This window comes from Gorilla gorilla, chromosome 1 (genome assembly GCF_029281585.2).
Source record: "Gorilla gorilla gorilla isolate KB3781 chromosome 1, NHGRI_mGorGor1-v2.1_pri, whole genome shotgun sequence".
NCBI lineage: Eukaryota > Metazoa > Chordata > Mammalia > Primates > Hominidae > Gorilla > Gorilla gorilla.
Genome location: NC_073224.2, coordinates 41,064,969 through 41,084,694, shown reverse-complemented (window position 1 = coordinate 41,084,694; position 19,726 = coordinate 41,064,969). Strand labels below are relative to the sequence as shown.

At 39.5% G+C, this 19,726-nt stretch overlaps 2 protein-coding genes across 2 annotated transcripts in view; one reads left to right on the top strand and one right to left on the bottom strand.

The window, feature by feature from the left end:
- LOC115933756 (centrosomal protein of 170 kDa-like) overlaps positions 1–6,589 on the bottom strand; it is an 86,603-nt gene extending 80,014 nt beyond the window's left edge. The window contains exon 1 of the mRNA XM_063708604.1: positions 6,517–6,589. The gene's annotated coding sequence lies outside the window, so the exon portion shown is untranslated. The remainder of the gene's footprint in view (positions 1–6,516) is intronic.
- Positions 6,590–13,743: 7,154 nt separating this feature from the next.
- On the top strand, positions 13,744–16,558 carry LOC115936007 (STE20/SPS1-related proline-alanine-rich protein kinase-like). The gene is given in 3 exon segments (XM_055379007.2): positions 13,744–14,329; positions 14,332–14,865; positions 14,868–16,558. Coding segments are annotated over 3 exon segments (1,557 nt in total). The 5' UTR covers positions 13,744–13,860; the 3' UTR covers positions 15,422–16,558.
- Positions 16,559–19,726: the final 3,168 nt, after the last annotated feature.

Sequence of the window (19,726 nt, the reverse complement as noted above, 5' to 3'; positions counted from 1 at the left end):
GTAAAGGGCCAGATAGTAAATCTTTCAGGTTTCTCAGGCCACATGATCTCTGCTTCAGCTACTCAACTCTGCAGTGGTAGAGCAAAAGTGGCCACAGAAATATGTTAATAGATGGGCATAGCGATGTTCCAACAAAACAGCCTGAGGACAAGATTTGGTCAATGAGTTTACTGACCCCCCATAGTAGAATATACAGAAAGGTCTTGCCTCAGTAGTTGGGAGTAATTAGCCCAGAACAATCTTAGAAGCCTAATAAATCTTAAAGGAAAGACTCAAAGTGATAAAACTGTTTCCAAGTAACTTGTATTCCAGAAGAATGCTCAAAAATACTTATATAAATACTAAAATATGCATATAACACTCAGCAAAGTAAAACTCACAATGCCCACCATCTAATAAAAAATTACTATGAGTGTAAAAATTAATCAATGGAAATCAACCCAGAAGAGATGAACAAATTTTAAAATAAATAATGGAGATTTTTTCCAAATTGGATTGAAACTATAAAGCCACAGGATTTTAGAAGGTCAACAAACCCCAAGGGAGTAACAAAATAACAACAAACAAAAAGAAAGAAGAAGAAAGAAGGAAGAAAAAAGAAAGGAGAAAGAAGGAAGAAAAAAGAAAGAAGAAAGCTACACCAAGACACATCATAATCAAACAGTTCAAAGCCAGGGACAAAGGAAAATAATGTGAGAATACACTGGAGCAACATCTTTAAAGTGCTAAAAATAAGAAAAAGCCAATTTCGAATTCTATACCCAGCAACAGTACCTTTTTTTTTTTCTTTTTTGAGATGGAGTCTCTCTTTTGCCCAGGCTGGAGTGCAGTGGTACGATCTTGGCTCATTGCAACCTCTGCCTTCTGGATTCAAGAGATTCTCCTGCCTCAGCATCCGGAGTAGCTGGGATTACAGGTGTGTGCCACCACGCCCAGCTAACTTTTGTATTTTTAGTAGAGACAGGGTTTCCCCATGTTTGCCAGGCTGATCTCAAACTCCCAACTTCATGATCCGCTTGCCTCAGCCTCCCAAAGTGCTGGGATTATAGGCGTGGGCCACCGTGCCTGGCCAATATTATCTTTCAATAACTAAGATGAAATACTTTTCTAGACATATAAAAGCTGACAGAATTCATCACCAGCAAAGCCATAGTACAAGAAATGTTGAAGGAAGTCCATCAGGTAGAAACAAACTGACATTATGTGAAAATATGGATCTGTACAAAGGGATGAAGAATACCAGAAATGGAAGGTTCATGGGTTTTAGACATAAGTACAATGGGTATAAAAATATGTATTTTAAAATATGTATTTTAAGATTTTAAAAATTATTTAAACCTCTTTAAATGACAATTGACTTTTTACTAATAACAATGTAGTATGGGGTTTGTGACACACATAAAAATAAAATATATGACATCATAGCACAAAGGTCAAGACGAAAGTATACTGTTGTAATGTTCTTGTACAATATGTAAAGTGGTATAATGTTACTTGAAGATAAAACTTGAAATTAAAGACAAATTATAAGTCCTAAGGGTACCACTAAAACAGCAACAAAAAATTATGGCAAATAAGCCAACAAAGGAGATAAAATGAAATAATAAAAACTATTCAGATAACTCAAATGAAATCAGAAACGGGGAAAAAGAAAACATAAAACTAATGGGTCAGACAGGACACAAATTTCAAGATGATAGATTTAAAACTAACCACATCAATTATCACATTAAATGTGAATGGCCTACATCACCAAATAAAAGTAAAAATTATTGTATCAGATAAAAAAGTAAGAACAACTGTGTGCTGCCTACTTTACATGTAAAGACAAACAGGGTAAAAATTAAAAATATAAATAGACAAAAGAAAGCTGGAACAACTATAATATTAAGACAAATGATTTCAGAGCAAAGAATCTTATTATGGATAAAGCAGGTCATTGCATAATGATAGAGGGGGATAATTCATCAAGATAGCATAATAATCCAGGTTGTCTATGCAACTAATAAAAGAGCTGCAAATGACAAAGCAAAAAGTTCTGCAAGGAGGAGGGGGCGAACACATAATTATAGCCTGAGACGTCAATACCCCTTTCTTAATAATTGAAAGAGTAAGAAGACAATAAATCAGTAAAATACAGCAGACCTGAACACCCACCAAGCCAACCTGGCCTAACTAACATTTATAGAACATTCCAACCCCCAAATAGCAGAACGCATATCCTTTTTAGGTACATATGGAACATTTACCAAGATAGAACATATTCTGGGCCACAGAACAAGTCTCAATAAATTCAAAAGGATTTGAGACATACAAAGTATGTTCTCTGAGCAAAATGGAATTAGAAATCAGTAACAGAAATATATCTGGAAAACTCCCCAAATATTTGGAAACTAAACAAACTTATAATCTGTGACTCAAAGAAGAAAATAAAAAAGGAAATTAGAAACATTAAAGTAGTAATTGGGGGAAAATTTATAGCTCTAAACACCAGTATTAGAAAAGAAAGGTCTCAACTGAGTGACCTCAGCTCCTACCTAGAAAAAAGTTTAGAATAAAGGTAACAGAAATCAAATAGAAAACAGAAAAATGTGAAAACTTGGTTAAGCCTAAAGCTAGTATTTTGAGATGATTCTTCCCATTTTCTCCATAAAACTTGCTCTACCTACAGAATTCTCTATCAGTTATTAAAAGGATGCCTTCCTTTTTCATATTGCTCAGGCCTAAATTCTGGTTCATCCTTGACTCTTTCTCTTACTCTACACCCAGTCTAATCAGAAAATTTTATTGGCTACATCTTCAAAATATACACGGAATCCTTTCATTTCTACTTCCAGATATATCACCCTGGTCCAAACCTCCTTTACCGTTCACCTGAACTACTGCAATTGCCTCCTAACTGGTCTCTCTTTTCATACCCCTGCCCACTCCACCCTTAGTTTTCTTTGAACAAGAGTAGCCAGAGGATCTTTTTAGATGTATGTCATTTATCACTCCTCTGATTTAAAAAAAACAAAAACAAAAACACCTCCAAAGACTACCCATTTCACTCAGAATAATAGTCAAAATCCTTATAATGTCCTACGAGAACTGATATATTCTGACTCCTAATATACTCATGTTCTTTGCTGGCTCCAACCACACTGGCTTTTAAATGCTATTCCTCCAGTATGTCAAACATGTCTCTGCTTCAAGTCCTTTGTACTATACCCTCATCTGTCTGCAGGACAATATCTCCATATATCCATATGGCTAACTTCTTTACTTTCTCCACATCTTTGCCCCAGTGCTGGCTTCTCATTGAGGTCTTTGTGAATATTCTTTTTAAAACTCTAACTTCCCACTTACCAACACTAGCTCTCTGCCTCCCACTTTCACTTTTTTCCATAGAACTTACCATCCTCTAATACCCTCACTTCTAGTGTGTGCTGTCAGTCCCTTCAACCCCATTAAAGTGTAGGCTACAGGAGAACAGTGATTATGATCTATTTTATTCACAGTTATATTTCCCAAACCACTGGGACTATGCCTGGCACATAGGAGACATTTAATAAATAATTAGGAAATGAATAAACTTTTCCTTATCAGCCTCATTTTTGGCTACCTGAAGATTTATTACCACTTTTTGAAGTTTTTCTTGATTACTGCAGCATTTTAGTACTCCTTATGAGTTTAGAGTCATTTTAAAAGCTTGTATATTTCACTGAGTATGTGCTTTTCCAAATCACTTATTTCTCCAGTTACAGAAAAGACTTATGTTGCCTAATTCTAGTCTCAATCCATGTTAAATTGCTCCTTCTATTGATGTAGCATTTTATTTTATTTCATTTATTTATTTATTTTAGACGGAGTCTTGCTCTGTCACCCAGGCTGGAGTGCAGTGGCACGATCTTGGCTCACTGCAACCTCCGCCTCCCAGGTTCAACCAATTCTCCCTGCCTCAGCCTCCTGAGTAGCTGGGATTACAGGCACCTGCCACCATGCCCGGCTAGTTTTTGTATTTTTTGGTAGAGATGAGATTTCGCCATGTTGGCCAGGCTGGTCTTGAACTCCTGACCTCAACTGATCTGCCCACTTTGGCCTCCCAAAAGTGCTGGGATTACAGGTGTGAGCCACTGCGCCCAGCCTGCTGTAGCTTTTTAATTAAAATAGTTTTCCTCTCCAAAGTATAGCAGTTTATAGACTGCCTATTAAGATTAATTTTAATTAGAATAAAGTACAAAAATGTCTTCAATCTAGTATAGCTAAATACAGAAACAAGTAAATATATAAAATCTGCTTTTAAAATTACGTATATAATATAATTTCTGCCACTATAACAGATGGTTTTTTTTTTTTTTTTTGAGACGGAGTCTGGCTCTGTTGCCCAGGCTGGAGTACAGTGGCACGATCTCGGCTCACTGCAAGCTCCGCCTCCCGGGTTCACACCATTCTGCTACTGAGGTAGGAGGTAGGAGCCTCCTGAGTTGCTGGGAGTACAGGCACCCGCCACCATGCCCGGCTAATTTTTTTGTATTTTTAGTAGAGATGGGGTTTCACTGTGTTAGCCAGGATGGTCTCAATCTCCTGACCTCATGATCCGCCTGCCTCAGCCTCCCCACGTGCTGGGATTACAGGCATGAGCCACCGTGCCTGGCTAACAGATGCTATTTTAAAATAATAAAATTATATGAGCCTCCTCTGGGCATCCAGACAGTAGTTACGGCTCAACACCAAGTGCACAACTCTGAGAAAGTCTTTGGGACAAAACATCTGTCCCAACAATTTTAGACAGACATATTATGAGCTGGTACGTAAGAGAAAAATGTCTGTTTGCTGTTAAGAAAATAGTGTACTATGTGTAAAAGCATGAGGTTTTTTTCTCAATAGTTTCTTCTTGATATAAAATTCAAAGTTAACTTGACAGAGTTTTACTAAAACTTAAATTTCCTAGTATTTTCTCATGATTTGAAACAGTTGATGCCAAATGGATTAAAGGAGGTATCTAAATTCAAAATATACTTGTATTTGTTCTTGATGAAACTTAGGCTGGTAGAAAATGACACCCATTCATTAAGGCTTTAATGCTAATTCTTAATTATTTTGCGTGAAGCATTTTTTTAAAGACTTAAAATATATACAAGTATTACTATTTAATGGTTTGGCTTTTTGTATATTCCTTTGGCTCTACAAGTGTGAACATTATAAAGTATGCTACAAAACTTTAATTTTAGATTTAAAATTTAAAAAATTGTAATATTATTTTTCATAATTTTTTTTTTTTTGAGATGGAGTCTCTCTCTGTTGCCAGGCTACAGTGCAGTAGTGTGATCTTGGCTCACTGCAACCTCTGCCTCCTGGGTTCAAGCAATTCTCCTGCCTCAGCCTCTGGAGTAGCTGGGATTACAGGTGCTTGCCACCATGACTGGTTATTTCAAAAATTTTTTTTGTATTTTTAGTAGAGACAGGGTTTCACCACGTTGGTCAGGCTGGTCTCGAACTCCTGACCTCGTGACCCGCCCGCCTCGGCCTCCCGAAGTGCTGGGATTACAGGTGTGAGCCACAGCACCTGGACTATTTCTCGTAAATGTCAAGGAACAATTTTATAGTGTTAATACATTTACTTTAAGCATCTACTCTATTTAGCTGAGACTATGCTTTTTCTGCTACGGTGACAAAAGTCCATCCAAATTGCTATGCTTAATACATTCTTTATTACCAAAGTCCCAATAAAAGTAGTAATTCAAAAAAACTAAAACTCGAAAAAAAAAAAAACAACCTTCAGCATAATGTGGAATAGCTGTATTTTAATTAAATGTACATAAATCCTTTTTACAAAGCTTCTTGCCTACTATGAATGGAAATGTCTTTCTTCTTCTGCAATCATGCTCCTTCCCTTCACTAGAGATTCTTCACGCTGCCCCATGCAGTTTAATACAGTCATGTCCTTGTTCAATTATTAGATTCCTAATTTTAAACATAAGAATTTTAAATACACACTAAATGCATAATGTGGATTAATCAGAGAGCATAGGTCTTAGAAGACACAGGATATTGAAAAGTTTGAATTTAATAGGCAATATAGCTGTGATGCATAAAACAGTTAAGGGGAGGGATGGAAGGAAAAGTAGGTTTAAATTCTTACATTCATCCCAGGAGGCTGATTCATGCATCATGTTCCACCTGAAAGCAATCCCTAGGCTGGACTAAAATTAAACATTCCCCTGTCCTCTCCCCAGTTACATTCTTTGATGCTCAAATTATATATGCAATAGCACTTCAGTGAGACTGATGCTGAAACTACATAAATAGAGAGAGAGAGGAAAAAAAAAGCTGAGTCCACCAACTTTTCCATGATTACTTTTAGGAACAGGCATAATAACTAAAAATATATATGTATTTTAGTATAGGAATGCACCCAATAAATAGAAATTCTGGCATATCTATATTGTGAATTGTGTTTTAAAAATGTTAACTTACACCCGAGTAAACATATTTGAATAAATTTAATAAGTACATAAAACCATTTAAGGATATCATATCCAAATCTCAGCTTATCTTCAAGTTTCAAGGTGATATAAGTTTGTTCCGGAATCCTTACATCATTCACAAAAGTCTACAAAGAAACAAAAAAAGATGTTAGGTTACGTATGAGGTATTAATTCTTACATTTCAGATAAGCAAATTCTCAAATCTGAGAGTTAAAAGCACATATCATACGGTGGCTAATACAGCCTGAGTATCATAAGATGTGCCATGCAGCCTGTAGGCTGATAAATGATTTTATACTAAGCCTTTTATCTCTCTTACTGGTAACACACAAAGAACCTTACCCCTGCTAAGGAAATTCTGCATATTATAAGTCATATATAAATATTTGGATTGAGCTTTACCAATAAGCTTGCAAATAAAGTTGAGGCTAAAACTTAAAGAATTTACATGCATTCATCCAATCATTTATTAGAATCATTTAGCTGCCAACTGTTGGTGAGTACTCACCAAATGCCAGGCTGGATGCTAGGTGCTGGAGATGGTGTGGTGGACACAGTGTGGTCCCTGCCTTTGGTCCTGCTCTTGTATGTTTCTGTGCATAAAGTCTCCCACTTTCAGAGGAGGCAATGGGATTCTTCAGCTTCTGGCTGCTGTCTGAGGTTTAGACTCATCAAGGTGAGGAATGTATTTGTTGCCAGGCTGGAGTGGGGAGCTTCTCCTGAGGGTTGTGGCCCAATTGGAAAGCCAGCCACAAATCATGCTCAGATTGATAGTGCTCTTAAAAATAAATTATCTCCTGGTCTTATGCCACTGATGGTCTTGTCAAGAAGGACATTAATCCTATTCTCCCTTTAATCACATGCCAGGGTTGCGTACAAGCCAACTGAGACAAAAAAGGTACCTATACAGCTGGACATAGCAAACTGTTTAAATGACAGCCCTGGCTCAAACAACTTTTCCAGGATGTGAGTGTGTGTGTGTGTGTGTGTGTGTGTGTGTGTGTGTGTGTGAGAGAGAGAGAGAGAGAGAGAGAGAGAGAGAGAGAGAGAGAGATTGAGATTCTCACTGGCATTTGCAGATACATTTCCAACTCAGTACTAAGGGTAACGAATAGGCCTGGCCTGTTGGCCCAAGACTAACAGTAAGGACATGGCATTTAGCTGAGCTTAATTCCCCTGCTTGGTTTCTGGCTATTCAAAGATAGCTCCAGTGTCCAGACTGCAGCAGTCTTTGCTCCTCTGTTAAATACAATTGTGCCAATTGCCAAGGACACTAAGATATTCTTGATTCTTAAAGACACCAAGCAAGTGTGAAGAGGATGATGAAATACAAATTAGCTTCATCTGGGATATTGCTCTTTAGGCCGGCCTTCCTATTAGTTAGTTGGGAGAATGCAGATTGCCTTGTGGTTTGAGACCTATTATTCAGTCCAGCTGGTGCCCAAATCAGGAGATTCTTTGGGACTAAACAAATGAGACTTGCTCACTCTTATCTTGACCTCATGTTTATTCCTCAGCTCTTCCCTTGTCATGCAAAGTGGATCCTATTTTTCTAGGACTATATTCCAAACTGCATCTGCTTTAGAACCAAATAAGTCTCTCGCATTCCCCCTCCACTCCTTGCAATAGTTTTCCTTGCCTCTCTAATGTGCATATACCCTTCAATTACATGACTGGACTAGGAAAAATCTACGTAGCCTGAAGCCAATGACTCCAGATGATCATAAATAAACACCAGAAATGCTAAAGTCGTCCCTGCATTGGCCAAGAGCTCTTTATTTCTGCATGCTCAATGGAGCAGAGAAAAATGGATTAGAGCCTGGAAGAATGTGAGTGTAACTATTGTTCATTGATGATCAGCTACTGCTGTGTTTTCAATAAAAGAGTGGGTCTCCTCTCTCTGACCCTAATTTGATTCAAATATTTTTACCCTCTAGATCAACAATTTGAGTGAATGTCAGCTCCCATATCTGGGGAGAGAATTGGGGCCTGAGATAGATTAGGATATTCAGCTCTCAACTTACCCCAGCAAGTTCTGACAATACTGTACCATCAGACGTAAACCATTTTAAATTCCCACTTATTCTCTGCAGAACCTGACTCTCGAAGGTAAATTACAGGAATAAAGAGCCATCCGCTGGAGGTAGGAAGTGGGAGATTAATAACAAATAGAGAGCATAAAGACTAGTTAAATTTATTTATTTTTAATCTAAGTGTTCCTTTTATTATCAGATTTGGAGCTCAGGAGAATAAGGAGGTCAAAGAGGTAGAGAGAATACACGTGGCTGAGATTATATAATGCCATTCTAACAAAGTAATAAAAGTATCATAAACTCCCTGACATTTAATATCCTAAAGGACAGCTAGCAATCTCAAGGACTAATAGCTTAGGAAATTTCCTTTAGAGATAAAGAGTGTGTCCTCAATCAAAGGGCTGTGGACTCGGTCACTCATTCACATTTTATGATGACATAGGATGATTTGCTTACAAATTGAGAAAACAAACCATATCCGCAAGTTCCAGCTTCGAAGCAAAACTGGGAAAACAAATCTACCTATACTGGCCATTTTAAATGAAATAAAAGCTTTCTGATTAAGGTTTGCGGATTTCTTTCCTCATTTTCATCACAAAGAAAAGAGAAATGGAAAGGAGAGAAGAAAGGCAAAGCCCACTGCTCTTTGAAATACAGATCACGACGCCCACAGAACCATATTTTTCTTGGATATGTACATTTTTATACAACTAAGCATTCCTGGATTTGGGCTCTTTTAGGAAATGTATCCAACAACCTGATCACTAGCCAGAAACCATACAGTGAATGTTGAAGAAGCTGACCCACATATTTCCAAGGTAACTTTAAAATACATCTTTTTTAAAGATGATCAGTTCTTTTGGTGATTCACGTAGCTGGGCAATGGTCCAACTTCACTGTCTAATGTCTTTTTCCATGAACAGTTTCTCAGCAGTGGTCAGGTGAGTAGCATTGACCACTCAATGCTCCACTTTAGTTTAGGACATTGAAAGCCACAAGAGAATGTTACTACCGCCTCTACAACCAGAACAAGTAAAAAGGTCTTCAAGAGAATAACATTTTTCAGGTCCTCAGAGAGCTGAGATTATAAAGTAACATATTGAATTAAACTCATGCTACTCCAAAGAGAGAGGAACATACAACCTTTTCATTCCCAACTTGTAGGCCAAAAGCGGACATAATCTCCAAAGGGCAAAGAACCTGACAGGCTTCATCAGCATTTCAAAACTTCCTATCAAGCTAAACCAATTTAAGAATGCCTGTTAGATGGCCAGGAACAATAGTTTATGCCTGTAATACCAGTATTTGGAAGGCGGAGGTAGGAGAATCACTGGAGGCCAGGAGTTCAAGAACAGCCTGGGCAAGATAGCAGACCTGTCTCTACAAAAAAAAAAAAAAATTAGCCAGGTGTGGTGATGTATGCCTATAGTCCTAGCTACTCAGAAGGCTGAGGCAGGAGGATCCCTTGAGTCTAGGAGTTTGAGGTTACAGTGAACTATGATTGTGCCACTGCACTCCAGCCTTGGTGACAGAGAGAGACTTTGTCTCTAAAATAAAAATTTTAAAACCCTATAAGTCACTTAACGATTATTCACAAATAATAATAATGACTAGTGTTTAGCATGTTATATGCTCAACTTCATATACCTTCTAACTCTTGAATCAAATACTGCCATTGAAAAATTTTTTAATAGATAAATAACCCAAGGCTTAGCAGAAGTGAAATAATTTGCTCAGAAACTATTTTACAAAGCTTTTAGCCCAGACCAGGCTACTCTTCCACTGCTGTTCGTGATCGGAATGAAAATCAGGAGGTGCTTACATTGCTAAAATTTTCTGAATATCTGAGGCAGATTTTCTTTTAAGTCCCAAGGAATCGTTGTGACATTCCCAGGGAAATGCGAAAACCTGAAGTTTTAAAACATATGCATACTTGCAATTTAACTGCCCCAAATCATCTGAATTGATTATGAAACCAGCCCAATATCCCCATAGGACTGAAGTTTGTGGGTTAAAAAAAAAATAAACATAGAAATAGACCCCTCTGGTCTTAAAACTTGAGAAACTTACATTTGTCTTATCTGAGTTCCTTTCTTAGGAAACCCACCATCAGGCCTCCCAGATAGTATCAAAGAACTGAAACTTATTAGATCACTGCATCTGGACAATGAGATGCCAGACCCCTCCCTAATTCCTGTTCACCTACACATAGTTCCCGTTGACCAAATCCTCTTCCTTACCCCTCTCTAATTCTGTTCTTCTACATGCAGTTAAATTCCTTCACTGCTGTATAAACCCCTAATTTTAGTCAGTTGCAGAGATGGATTTGAAACTGATTTCCCATCTTTTTGGCTGCAGCAATCAATTAAAGTATTTTCCTTGGCAATATTCATTGTCTCCGTGATTGGCTTTCTTCATTATTATTTTAATCTATTCATTTATTTATTTTGAGGCTGGGCTATGAGACTGGCTGATTTTTGTATTTTTGGTAGAGACAGGGTTTCACCATATTGCTCAGGCTGGTCTTGAACTCCCGGGCTCAAGCAATTCACCTGTCTCAGCCACCCAGAGTGCTGGGATTAAAGGTGTGAGCCACTGCGCTTGGCCCCAGTGATTGGCTTTCTGTGCAAAGAGCAATAGGACCTAGATCGAACCCCTGACATTTTGCTAACAGTTATTTAAATTCTCAAAGGAATTGTGCAGGGAAATTAAAGATATGCAAAGACTAAATGTTGCTTGAAATAAATATTTAGATGCCTAAGCCCCTCACTGCATAATCACTCTTGACTTTTTTTTCCTTAGGTGGTATATATATGAAATTATTATAAAATATATTATAAAAATTAGAATTTAAAATGTAAATATTCATTCCATGCATGCTTTGTTCAGGAATGTTACAATGATTTAAAACTAGACTAATCTACATCATCAATAGTATTTAACACGCTACTTATAGAGGCTTAATATTTAGAATTCAACCCAATTTCAACATGGTAGACTGAGGTGGTATCACTTGCCCTTCTCATTTAAACAAGCTGTAAGAAAGGCTGTTCAAAGGGGAAAACATACTTCCTAACATAGATAAAAGAGTATTCTGTGTCTCAGCCAGCCACAGTGGTGGCTCATGCCTGTAATCCCAGCACTTTGGGAGGCTGAGGCATGGATCACCTGAGGTCAGGAGTTCGAGAACAGCCTGACTAATGTGGTGAAACCCTGTCTCTACTAAAAATGCAAAAATTAGCCAGGCATGGTGGCATGCCCCTGTAAACCCAGCTACTCAGGAGGCTGAAGTGGCAGAATTTCTTGAACCCAGGAGACTGAGGCGGCAGTGAACTGAGATCACATCACTACACTCCAGCCTGGGCAACGGTGCAAGACCCTGTCTCAAAAAAAAAAAAAAAAAAAGTATTCTGTGTCTCTTTGAAACTCTTTGTGGCTACATGTTTCCATTAGTTTCATAACAGTTTCCCATTCTTCGCTGAGAAGCACGGGCTCAGAGTGTGACCACACCAGACCAATCTGGCTCAGCTTTCATGTCACAATGTTGTAGTTGTTTTTCAGTTGTCATAAAGCACAGACTGAAGGTCACATAAGCTGAGCATGCCCAGATGAACCAATTGTGCAACCACAGGGGGAAACCTAAGAGCTCAGACTGAGGGGAAGGGACTGAATTAAGAAGTGGATACAACATGGTAGGATCCAGGGTCTACTTAGATCAAGCTCTGGCATCACCCCACGGCAGGATCCAGACAGATCCTACCTCCCAGCATCATCTCAAATCTCATTGCAAGATCCAATCAGATCACATCTCATCACCTTATGCTTATAAACCCAACCCAAACCCCAGCGCAGGGAGACAGATTTGAGTATTTCCTCCTGTCTGCTTGCCAGGCGACTCACAATAAAGCTTTTCTTTTCTCAAAAGCTGGTCCAATGGTATTAGCCTCTCTGCACCTTGGACAGTGAGCTCATGATTACTCAGTAATGAGAGGACTTAACTAAGAGTTAGAATATGAGCCATCCCTGCCATGAACTACCTAGAAAGATGATGTTGATGGCAATGACGATGATGATGGATAATTGTGAAATAGTCACTAAGTGGCTGGGACGGTGGCTCACGCCTGTAATCCCAGCACTTTAGGAGGCCGAGGCAGGGAGATCACTTGAGGCCAGGAGTTTGAGACCAGCCTAGGAAACATGGTGGAACCCTGTCTCTACTAAAAATACAAAAATTATCTGGGCGTGGTGGGTGGTGGCACCTGTAGTCCCAGCTATTTGGGAGGCTGAGGCACGAGAATTGCTTGAACCCAACGGGCAGAGGTTGCAGTGAGCTGAGATCGCACCACCACACTCCAGCCTGGGCGACAGAGTGAGACTCTGTCTCAAAGAAATAAATAATAAAAGTAAATAAATAAATAAATATATTCACTAAGTGTTTTATGTTAGATTATCTGGTTTAAAAGTCACAACAGCTTTCTAAGGAGGGTATTATTATTGTTGTTATTCCAACTTTATAGATGAGGAAACAGCAAAAAGATCTGAAGTCCCTTGCCCAGGACCACATAGCTAGAGAGTATTAATACCTGGAGGCAAATCCAATAATCTGATTCCAAAGCCATGTCCTTTTCTCCATTGTGCCTCTGCGCCACTAGAGCTTACCATGTTATATAAAGTCTCTTGGACTCCTAGTCATAACTTGTTAAACGAGACCTTTAGTCTACTGGCTTAAGATTCTGGATTCTCACAAATTCCACCCATGGAAATAAAGTGTGTGGATGCATAAAATGCACTGGAATACCCCTCACTTCTCCACAATGTCAATGTATTAATTAGCAAGTGCTTATTGCACGGTGGCAGCCTTTAGCTGGATGCTAAGGAATGCTCCTACTTCGGGTTTTTAGCATCTGCTTAGAAATACTCATTTTACTGGGCCAGGCACGGTGGCTCATGCCTGTAATCCCAGCACTTCGGAAGGTCAAGGTGGGCAGATCACTTGAGGTCAGGAGTTTGAGACCAGCCTGGCCAACATGGTGAAGCCCTGTCTCTACTGAAAATACAAAAATTAGCCAGGCATGGTGGCGCATGCTTGTAATCCCAGCTACTCAGGAAGCTGAGGTGGGAGAACCGCTTGAATCCAGTATGTGGAGGTTGCAGTGACCCAAGACTGTATAGCTGCACTCCAGCCTGGGCAAAAGAGCAAGACTCTGTCTTAAAAAATAATAATAGGCGGGGACGGCGGCGGCGGCGGGCGGGGAGGGCGTGCGCCGGCCGAGAGGTGTCGTTGGCGAGGCAAAGGAAGTTTCAAGTGGAAGGTCGTCCGTCGGCCGGCGCGTCCTCCTGCTCTCCTCCGCAGCATCATGGCGGAGCCGAGCGGCTCGCCCGTGCACGTCCAGCTTCCCCAGCAGGCGGCCCCGGCCCCGGCCCCAGCCCCGGCGGCACAGGCTGTCGGCTGGCCCATCTGCAGGGACGCGTACGAGCTGCAGGAGGTTATCGGCAGTGGAGCTACTGCTGTGGTTCAGGCAGCTGTATGCAAACCCAGGCAAGAACGTGTAGCAATAAAACGGATCAACTTGGAAAAATGCCAGACCAGTATGGATGAACTATTAAAAGAAATTCAAGCCATGAGTCAGTGCAGCCATCCCAACGTAGTGACCTATTACACCTCTTTTGTGGTCAAAGATGAACTTTGGCTGGTCATGAAATTACTAAGTGGAGGTTCAATGTTGGATATCATAAAATACATTGTCAACCGAGGAGAACACAAGAATGGAGTTCTGGAAGAGGCAATAATAGCAACAATTCTTAAAGAGGTTTTGGAAGGCTTAGACTACACAGAAACGGTCAGATTCACAGGGATTTGAAAGCTGGTAATATTCTTCTGGGTGAGGATGGTTCAGTACAAATAGCAGATTTTGGGGTAAGTGCGTTCCTAGCAACAGGGGGTGATGTTACCCGAAATAAAGTAAGAAAAACATTCGTTGGCACCCCATGTTGGATGGCTCCTGAAGTCATGGAACAGGTGAGAGGCTGTGACTTCAAGGCTGACATGTGGAGTTTTGGAATAACTGCCATTGAATTAGCAACAGGAGCAGCGCCTTATCACAAATATCCTCCCAGGAAAGTGTTAATGTTGACTTTGCAAAATGACCCACCCACTTTGGAAACAGGGGTAGAGGATAAAGAAATGATGAAAAAGTACGGCAAGTCCTTTCGAAAATTACTTTCACTGTGTCTTCAGAAAGATCCTTCCAAAAGGCCCACAGCAGCAGAACTTTTAAAATGCAAATTCTTCCAGAAAGCCAAGAACAGAGAGTACCTGATTGAGAAGCTGCTTACAAGAACACCAGACATAGCCCAAAGAGCCAAAAGGTAAGAAGAGTTCCTGGGTCAAGCGATCACCTTCGTAAAACCGAAGACGGGGACTGGGAGTGGAGTGACGACGAGATGGATGAGAAGAGCGAAGAAGGGAAAGCAGCTTTTTCTCAGGAAAAGTCACGAAGAGTAAAAGAAGAAAATCCAGAAATTGCAGTGAATGCCAGCACCATCCCCGAACAAATACAGTCCCTCTCTGTGCACGACTCTCAGGGCCCACCCAATGCTAATGAAGACTACAGAGAAACTTCTTCTTGTGCCGTGAATCTCGTTTTGAGATTACGAAACTCCAGAGAGGAACTTAATGACATACGATTCAAGTTTACTCCAGGAAGAGATACAGCAGATGGTGTATCTCAGGAGCTCTTCTCTGCTGGCTTGGTGGATGGTCATGATGTAGTTATAGTGGCTGCTAATTTACAGAAGATTGTAGATGATCCCAAAGCTTTAAAAACATTGACATTTAAGTTGGCTTCTGGCTGTGATGGGTCGGAGATTCCTGATGAAGTGAAGCTGATTGGGTTTGCTCAGTTGAGTGTCAGCTGATGTATGTCCCTTGATGTCACCCTGATCTGTCATGTCCCACCCCCACCCCTACTCCCTTCAACCCTCCCTCTTTCTGCCCATTTCCTCCCACCCCCTCACTCCCATTTCCTAGCAAAATCAGAAGATTGTGAAGAGGCCGGCTTCAACAAAATGGGATAAAAAAATAATTTTTTAAAACCTACAACACTCCGAGTTCTGCTTTATTCTCTAGCAATCCACAGTACAAGAACAAGCAAATGCCACAGCTGCACAACTGTTGCTAATTTTTCCAAAAGCTATTTAATATTCTTAGCAATCAATTTGGATATCCTTTAAGTGAAAAGAATCTGAAATACACTCAGGTGGTCTTATTTATTGGCAACAAAAGGAATTTTCTATCCAGAAGCCTATTTCTCCTTTCATTGTTGTTATTTCTGTTATAATACTTTAATTGTACATCTGACAATACTGCCTCTTTTATGTTGTATTTAGAAATTAATATACTTATAAAATTAAGATTTATTAGCCAAACTTGAATTCTAGTTTTAAAACTGACTGAATTTTATTTTTCGTATATTTATGCATTACACACCTTAGCTATAAGAAAAAAAGGGTTTTGATTATATGCTTCTTGCAGTTAATCTCGTTATTTAAACAAAAAGTTTTGGGTCTATCTTTGGAGTATTTGTAACTTCTAAATTTTGAAATGACTGAATTGGGAATTTGGATGCTTATTCTTTTAGTCTGTTTGCCTAAAAACCAATTTACAATCTGACTGTCTCTTGGGAGAGGGAGGTGCCTTGCAAACTTTCACATTAAGAATGTGCCTGAGGCTACTTTACTCTGGAATAGTCTCAGATCTAAAATTTCCTCTATATAAGGTGGCATATGTTAAGTTTTGCTTCATTGGACCGTTTAGAATGCTATGTAAAATGTTGCCATTCTGTTAGGTTGCTAACTATATACCCATCTCTGATTTGGCTCTCCTTAAGTGATAGGATTTGTTATTCTAAAGGTGATAAACTTGAAAATATCAGAATCTGAGTTTTACTTGAAATTTTGCAGAATACCCAGGTGGAGTGAAAATTGGAAGGGTTTTGTGCAATGACTAAAAGGTAAAACGCTGTTAAGGTTCAAGAATAAATACTTTCAACCCAAGTAGCCCTCTGCTTGACTGTATATTACGGAACTAGTAAACCTTAGGATTTTGAAAATTGGAGTCTAATCTTTCAGGGAGGTGGGCTCCCAGGATGGTACCATTGCTCTTTCCTAGCTAACCCTAGATATGGCAGCTCTTTAATGTACTTTAAAAAGCAAATATATATTACTAAGGAAAAAAAGTTATTTATAATTGCCTTGTCATAATTGTTAAGGTGTTCTAGAGCCATTTGCATACAATTTAATGTAATTTCATTCCATTCTATTGTTTACACAACGATTACTCGAAGATGACTGCAAAGGTAAAAGGAAAATAAAAGTATTGCACAACGAAAATAATAATAATAATAAAAAGAAATACTCATTCTACTATTATTCTATAAATTAGAAGTTACTTAGAGATACTTTTTGAAGCAAGTTCTTGTCATCAAAACAATACTCAGGCTCTCGACCTTAGCGCCATTTTCTTGGAAACCTCTGCGCCATGAGAGCCAAGTGGAGGAAGAAGCGAATGCGCAGGCTGAAGCGCCAAAGAAGAAAGATGAGGCAGAGGTCCAAGTAAACCGCTAGCTTGTTGCACCGTGGAGGCCACAGGAGCAGAAACGTGGAACACCAGACGCTGGGGATGCTGGTACAAGTTGTGGGACTGCATGCTACTGCCTAGAGCTTGTCTCAATGGATCTAGAACTTCATCGCCCTCTGATCGCCGATCACCTCTGAGACCCAACTTGCTCATAAACAAAACTGCCCATGTCGGTCCTCTGCCCTGGACCTGTGACATTCTGGACTATTTCTGTGTTTATTTGTGGCCGAGTGTAACAACCATATAATAAATCACCTCTTCCGCTGTTTTAGCTGAAAAAAAAAAAAATACTCAGACACTCAGATCTTCAATGTCAGAATTTTTAAAACATGACCATGTTCTTTTACAAAAATTCATGCTCAGTTATCAACTGACGTCTGATCTCAATTCGTACAGCCAACTACCCTAAACTGCCTCACTTTGGATTATTTTTAAGCAAACCCCAGATATTAAATCATTTCATGTGTAAATAACTCAGCGTGTGTTAACAACTCAAGGAAAAAATTCCACAGAACCAGAATCTCATTATTATACTTTTAAAAAAGTATTAATTTGTTACTATCAAATATTCAGTTAGCATTCCAATTTCTCTGATTGTGTCCTAACTTTTTTTTATACTTTGAGTATCATGTTGTTCTTTGTCATAATTAAAGGTTATCATTTCCCAAAGTGTCTTCCTTGAGATGTTAAGTGATGTTATGCAATTTTTACAAAACATCTTGTGGGCCAATAAATTTAGAGGACACTGAAGTAAAACACAGTTAAACAGATTTCTCACTGTAGGACTTTTTTTTTTTTTTTTTTTTTGAGACAGAGTCTCGCTCTGTCTCCCAGGCTGGAGTGCAGGGCCGCGATCTCGGCTCACTGCAAGCTCCGCCTCCTGGGTTCACGCCATTCTCCTGCCTCAGCCTCCCGAGTAGCTGGGACTACAGGCGCCCACCACCGCGCCCGGCTAATTTTTTGTATTTTTAGTAGAGACGGGGTTTCACCGTGTTAGCCAGGATGGTCTTGATCTGCTGACCTCATGATCCGCCCGCCTAGGCCTCCCAAAATGCTGGGATTACAGGCGTGAGCCACCGCGCCCGGCCTCTCACTATAGGACTTTCTTAAGCCTTCGATATATTAGTGTGCATTGAGACCTTCAGCAGAGGCACTTGGTATGCAGCTTTTCCCAAATCAGTTTGAACATAAATTTTTTTTCTGAAACATACCTTAGAAAATATTGCCATGGGCAAAGATTTTTGTCTCAGTTTTCTTTTCCTTGTGTGAAATTTAATGGAGTTCATTTTGTCCTCCTAGAAATCTCAATGGAGACCAGTTTCACCTGTACACAGCCTAAATTCTGTTAATGAAGGGATTGTTTCAGAACAGTGGTTACAGGGTTAGCATGTGAGTAGAGCAATGGCCACCATATTTTCTGCAAATAAAAGTTTAATATATGTTGGATTGATACATGGTTTGAATACATGACTTAGCAAAAATGCACAATATTTAAATCAGCACTATTCTTAGAATTTAGCACGTGTGATCAGGCTTTTGGATAAAATGAAGCTGTTCTTTACCAGGGAAAACAGCCCATTCTTGCTATGCGACAACTTGCGTAGTGACTATGCTTTCCAAAAACTGATAGAACATATTGTATGAAATAGGATTTCTGTATCACAAGGGGCTAGAAGTAAGCGATCTGAGAAATATAGATTTAATTCCAAAAGTAAGAAATGTCTAGGACATTTTATCGGTTTATAGACATAAGAAGGCAAAACATTTGCAATTAGGTGTCTCTAAGAGGTTTGAGATGTGCTATCTTTGAATGAGAAATGGCCGCATAGACTTATCTAGTTCAAGCACTGGATTTTCAGTTTCTCTTGAGGTACATGTTCTATGTCTAGTGCTCACTCCATAATCCTAAAACCAATACTATAGAGAAAAAGTGGCTCAATTTATGTTTCAAAATGAAAGCAGCTATACTGGCAGAGGATAATGATTTCCCATCTCCTATGAGGGACAGGGAGACAATGGAAGGCTGAAATAATATTATATTAGGATTACACTGAGTTGGCCCAGGTGACCCTAACTTTTCTGTAATATCCCCAGGATCATACCCTCCGCCAGGGCTAGTCTTTGAAATGCCCCTATCTTTTAATCTACAACAGTCACCATCCCCTATGTAATGAGAATGACGCATATCTGCCCAGGACCTTTCCAAAGCCTGTATCTTTTAGGACAGTCATGAGTGCAGTAGCCCAGGGGTTGTGTGTTGTTTCAGGATTTTACTTAGCTAACTTGCTTTCGCTTGGGCAGAAACAGCAATCAAATTAAAATGAGTGATGCTAATTGGGAGGCTGGTTGATTTCTATTTTCTTTTGCATCAACTGCTCTGAGAGCAAAGTTAGAAAAGTTTGTTTTCGCTGGCAGGCATCGGGAACATGACTGCAATTACCACCCTCTCGTTTTCCAAGCTAAGGCTATAAAGAGTGAAGAATGACAATGTCTTCTTCAACTGCAGCCGCATTTTTTGAATTGCTGGTCTGTGCAAAATTTCTGTATTGCCTCTAGTTAAGGACCAGGCACCTGTATTGAGGCAT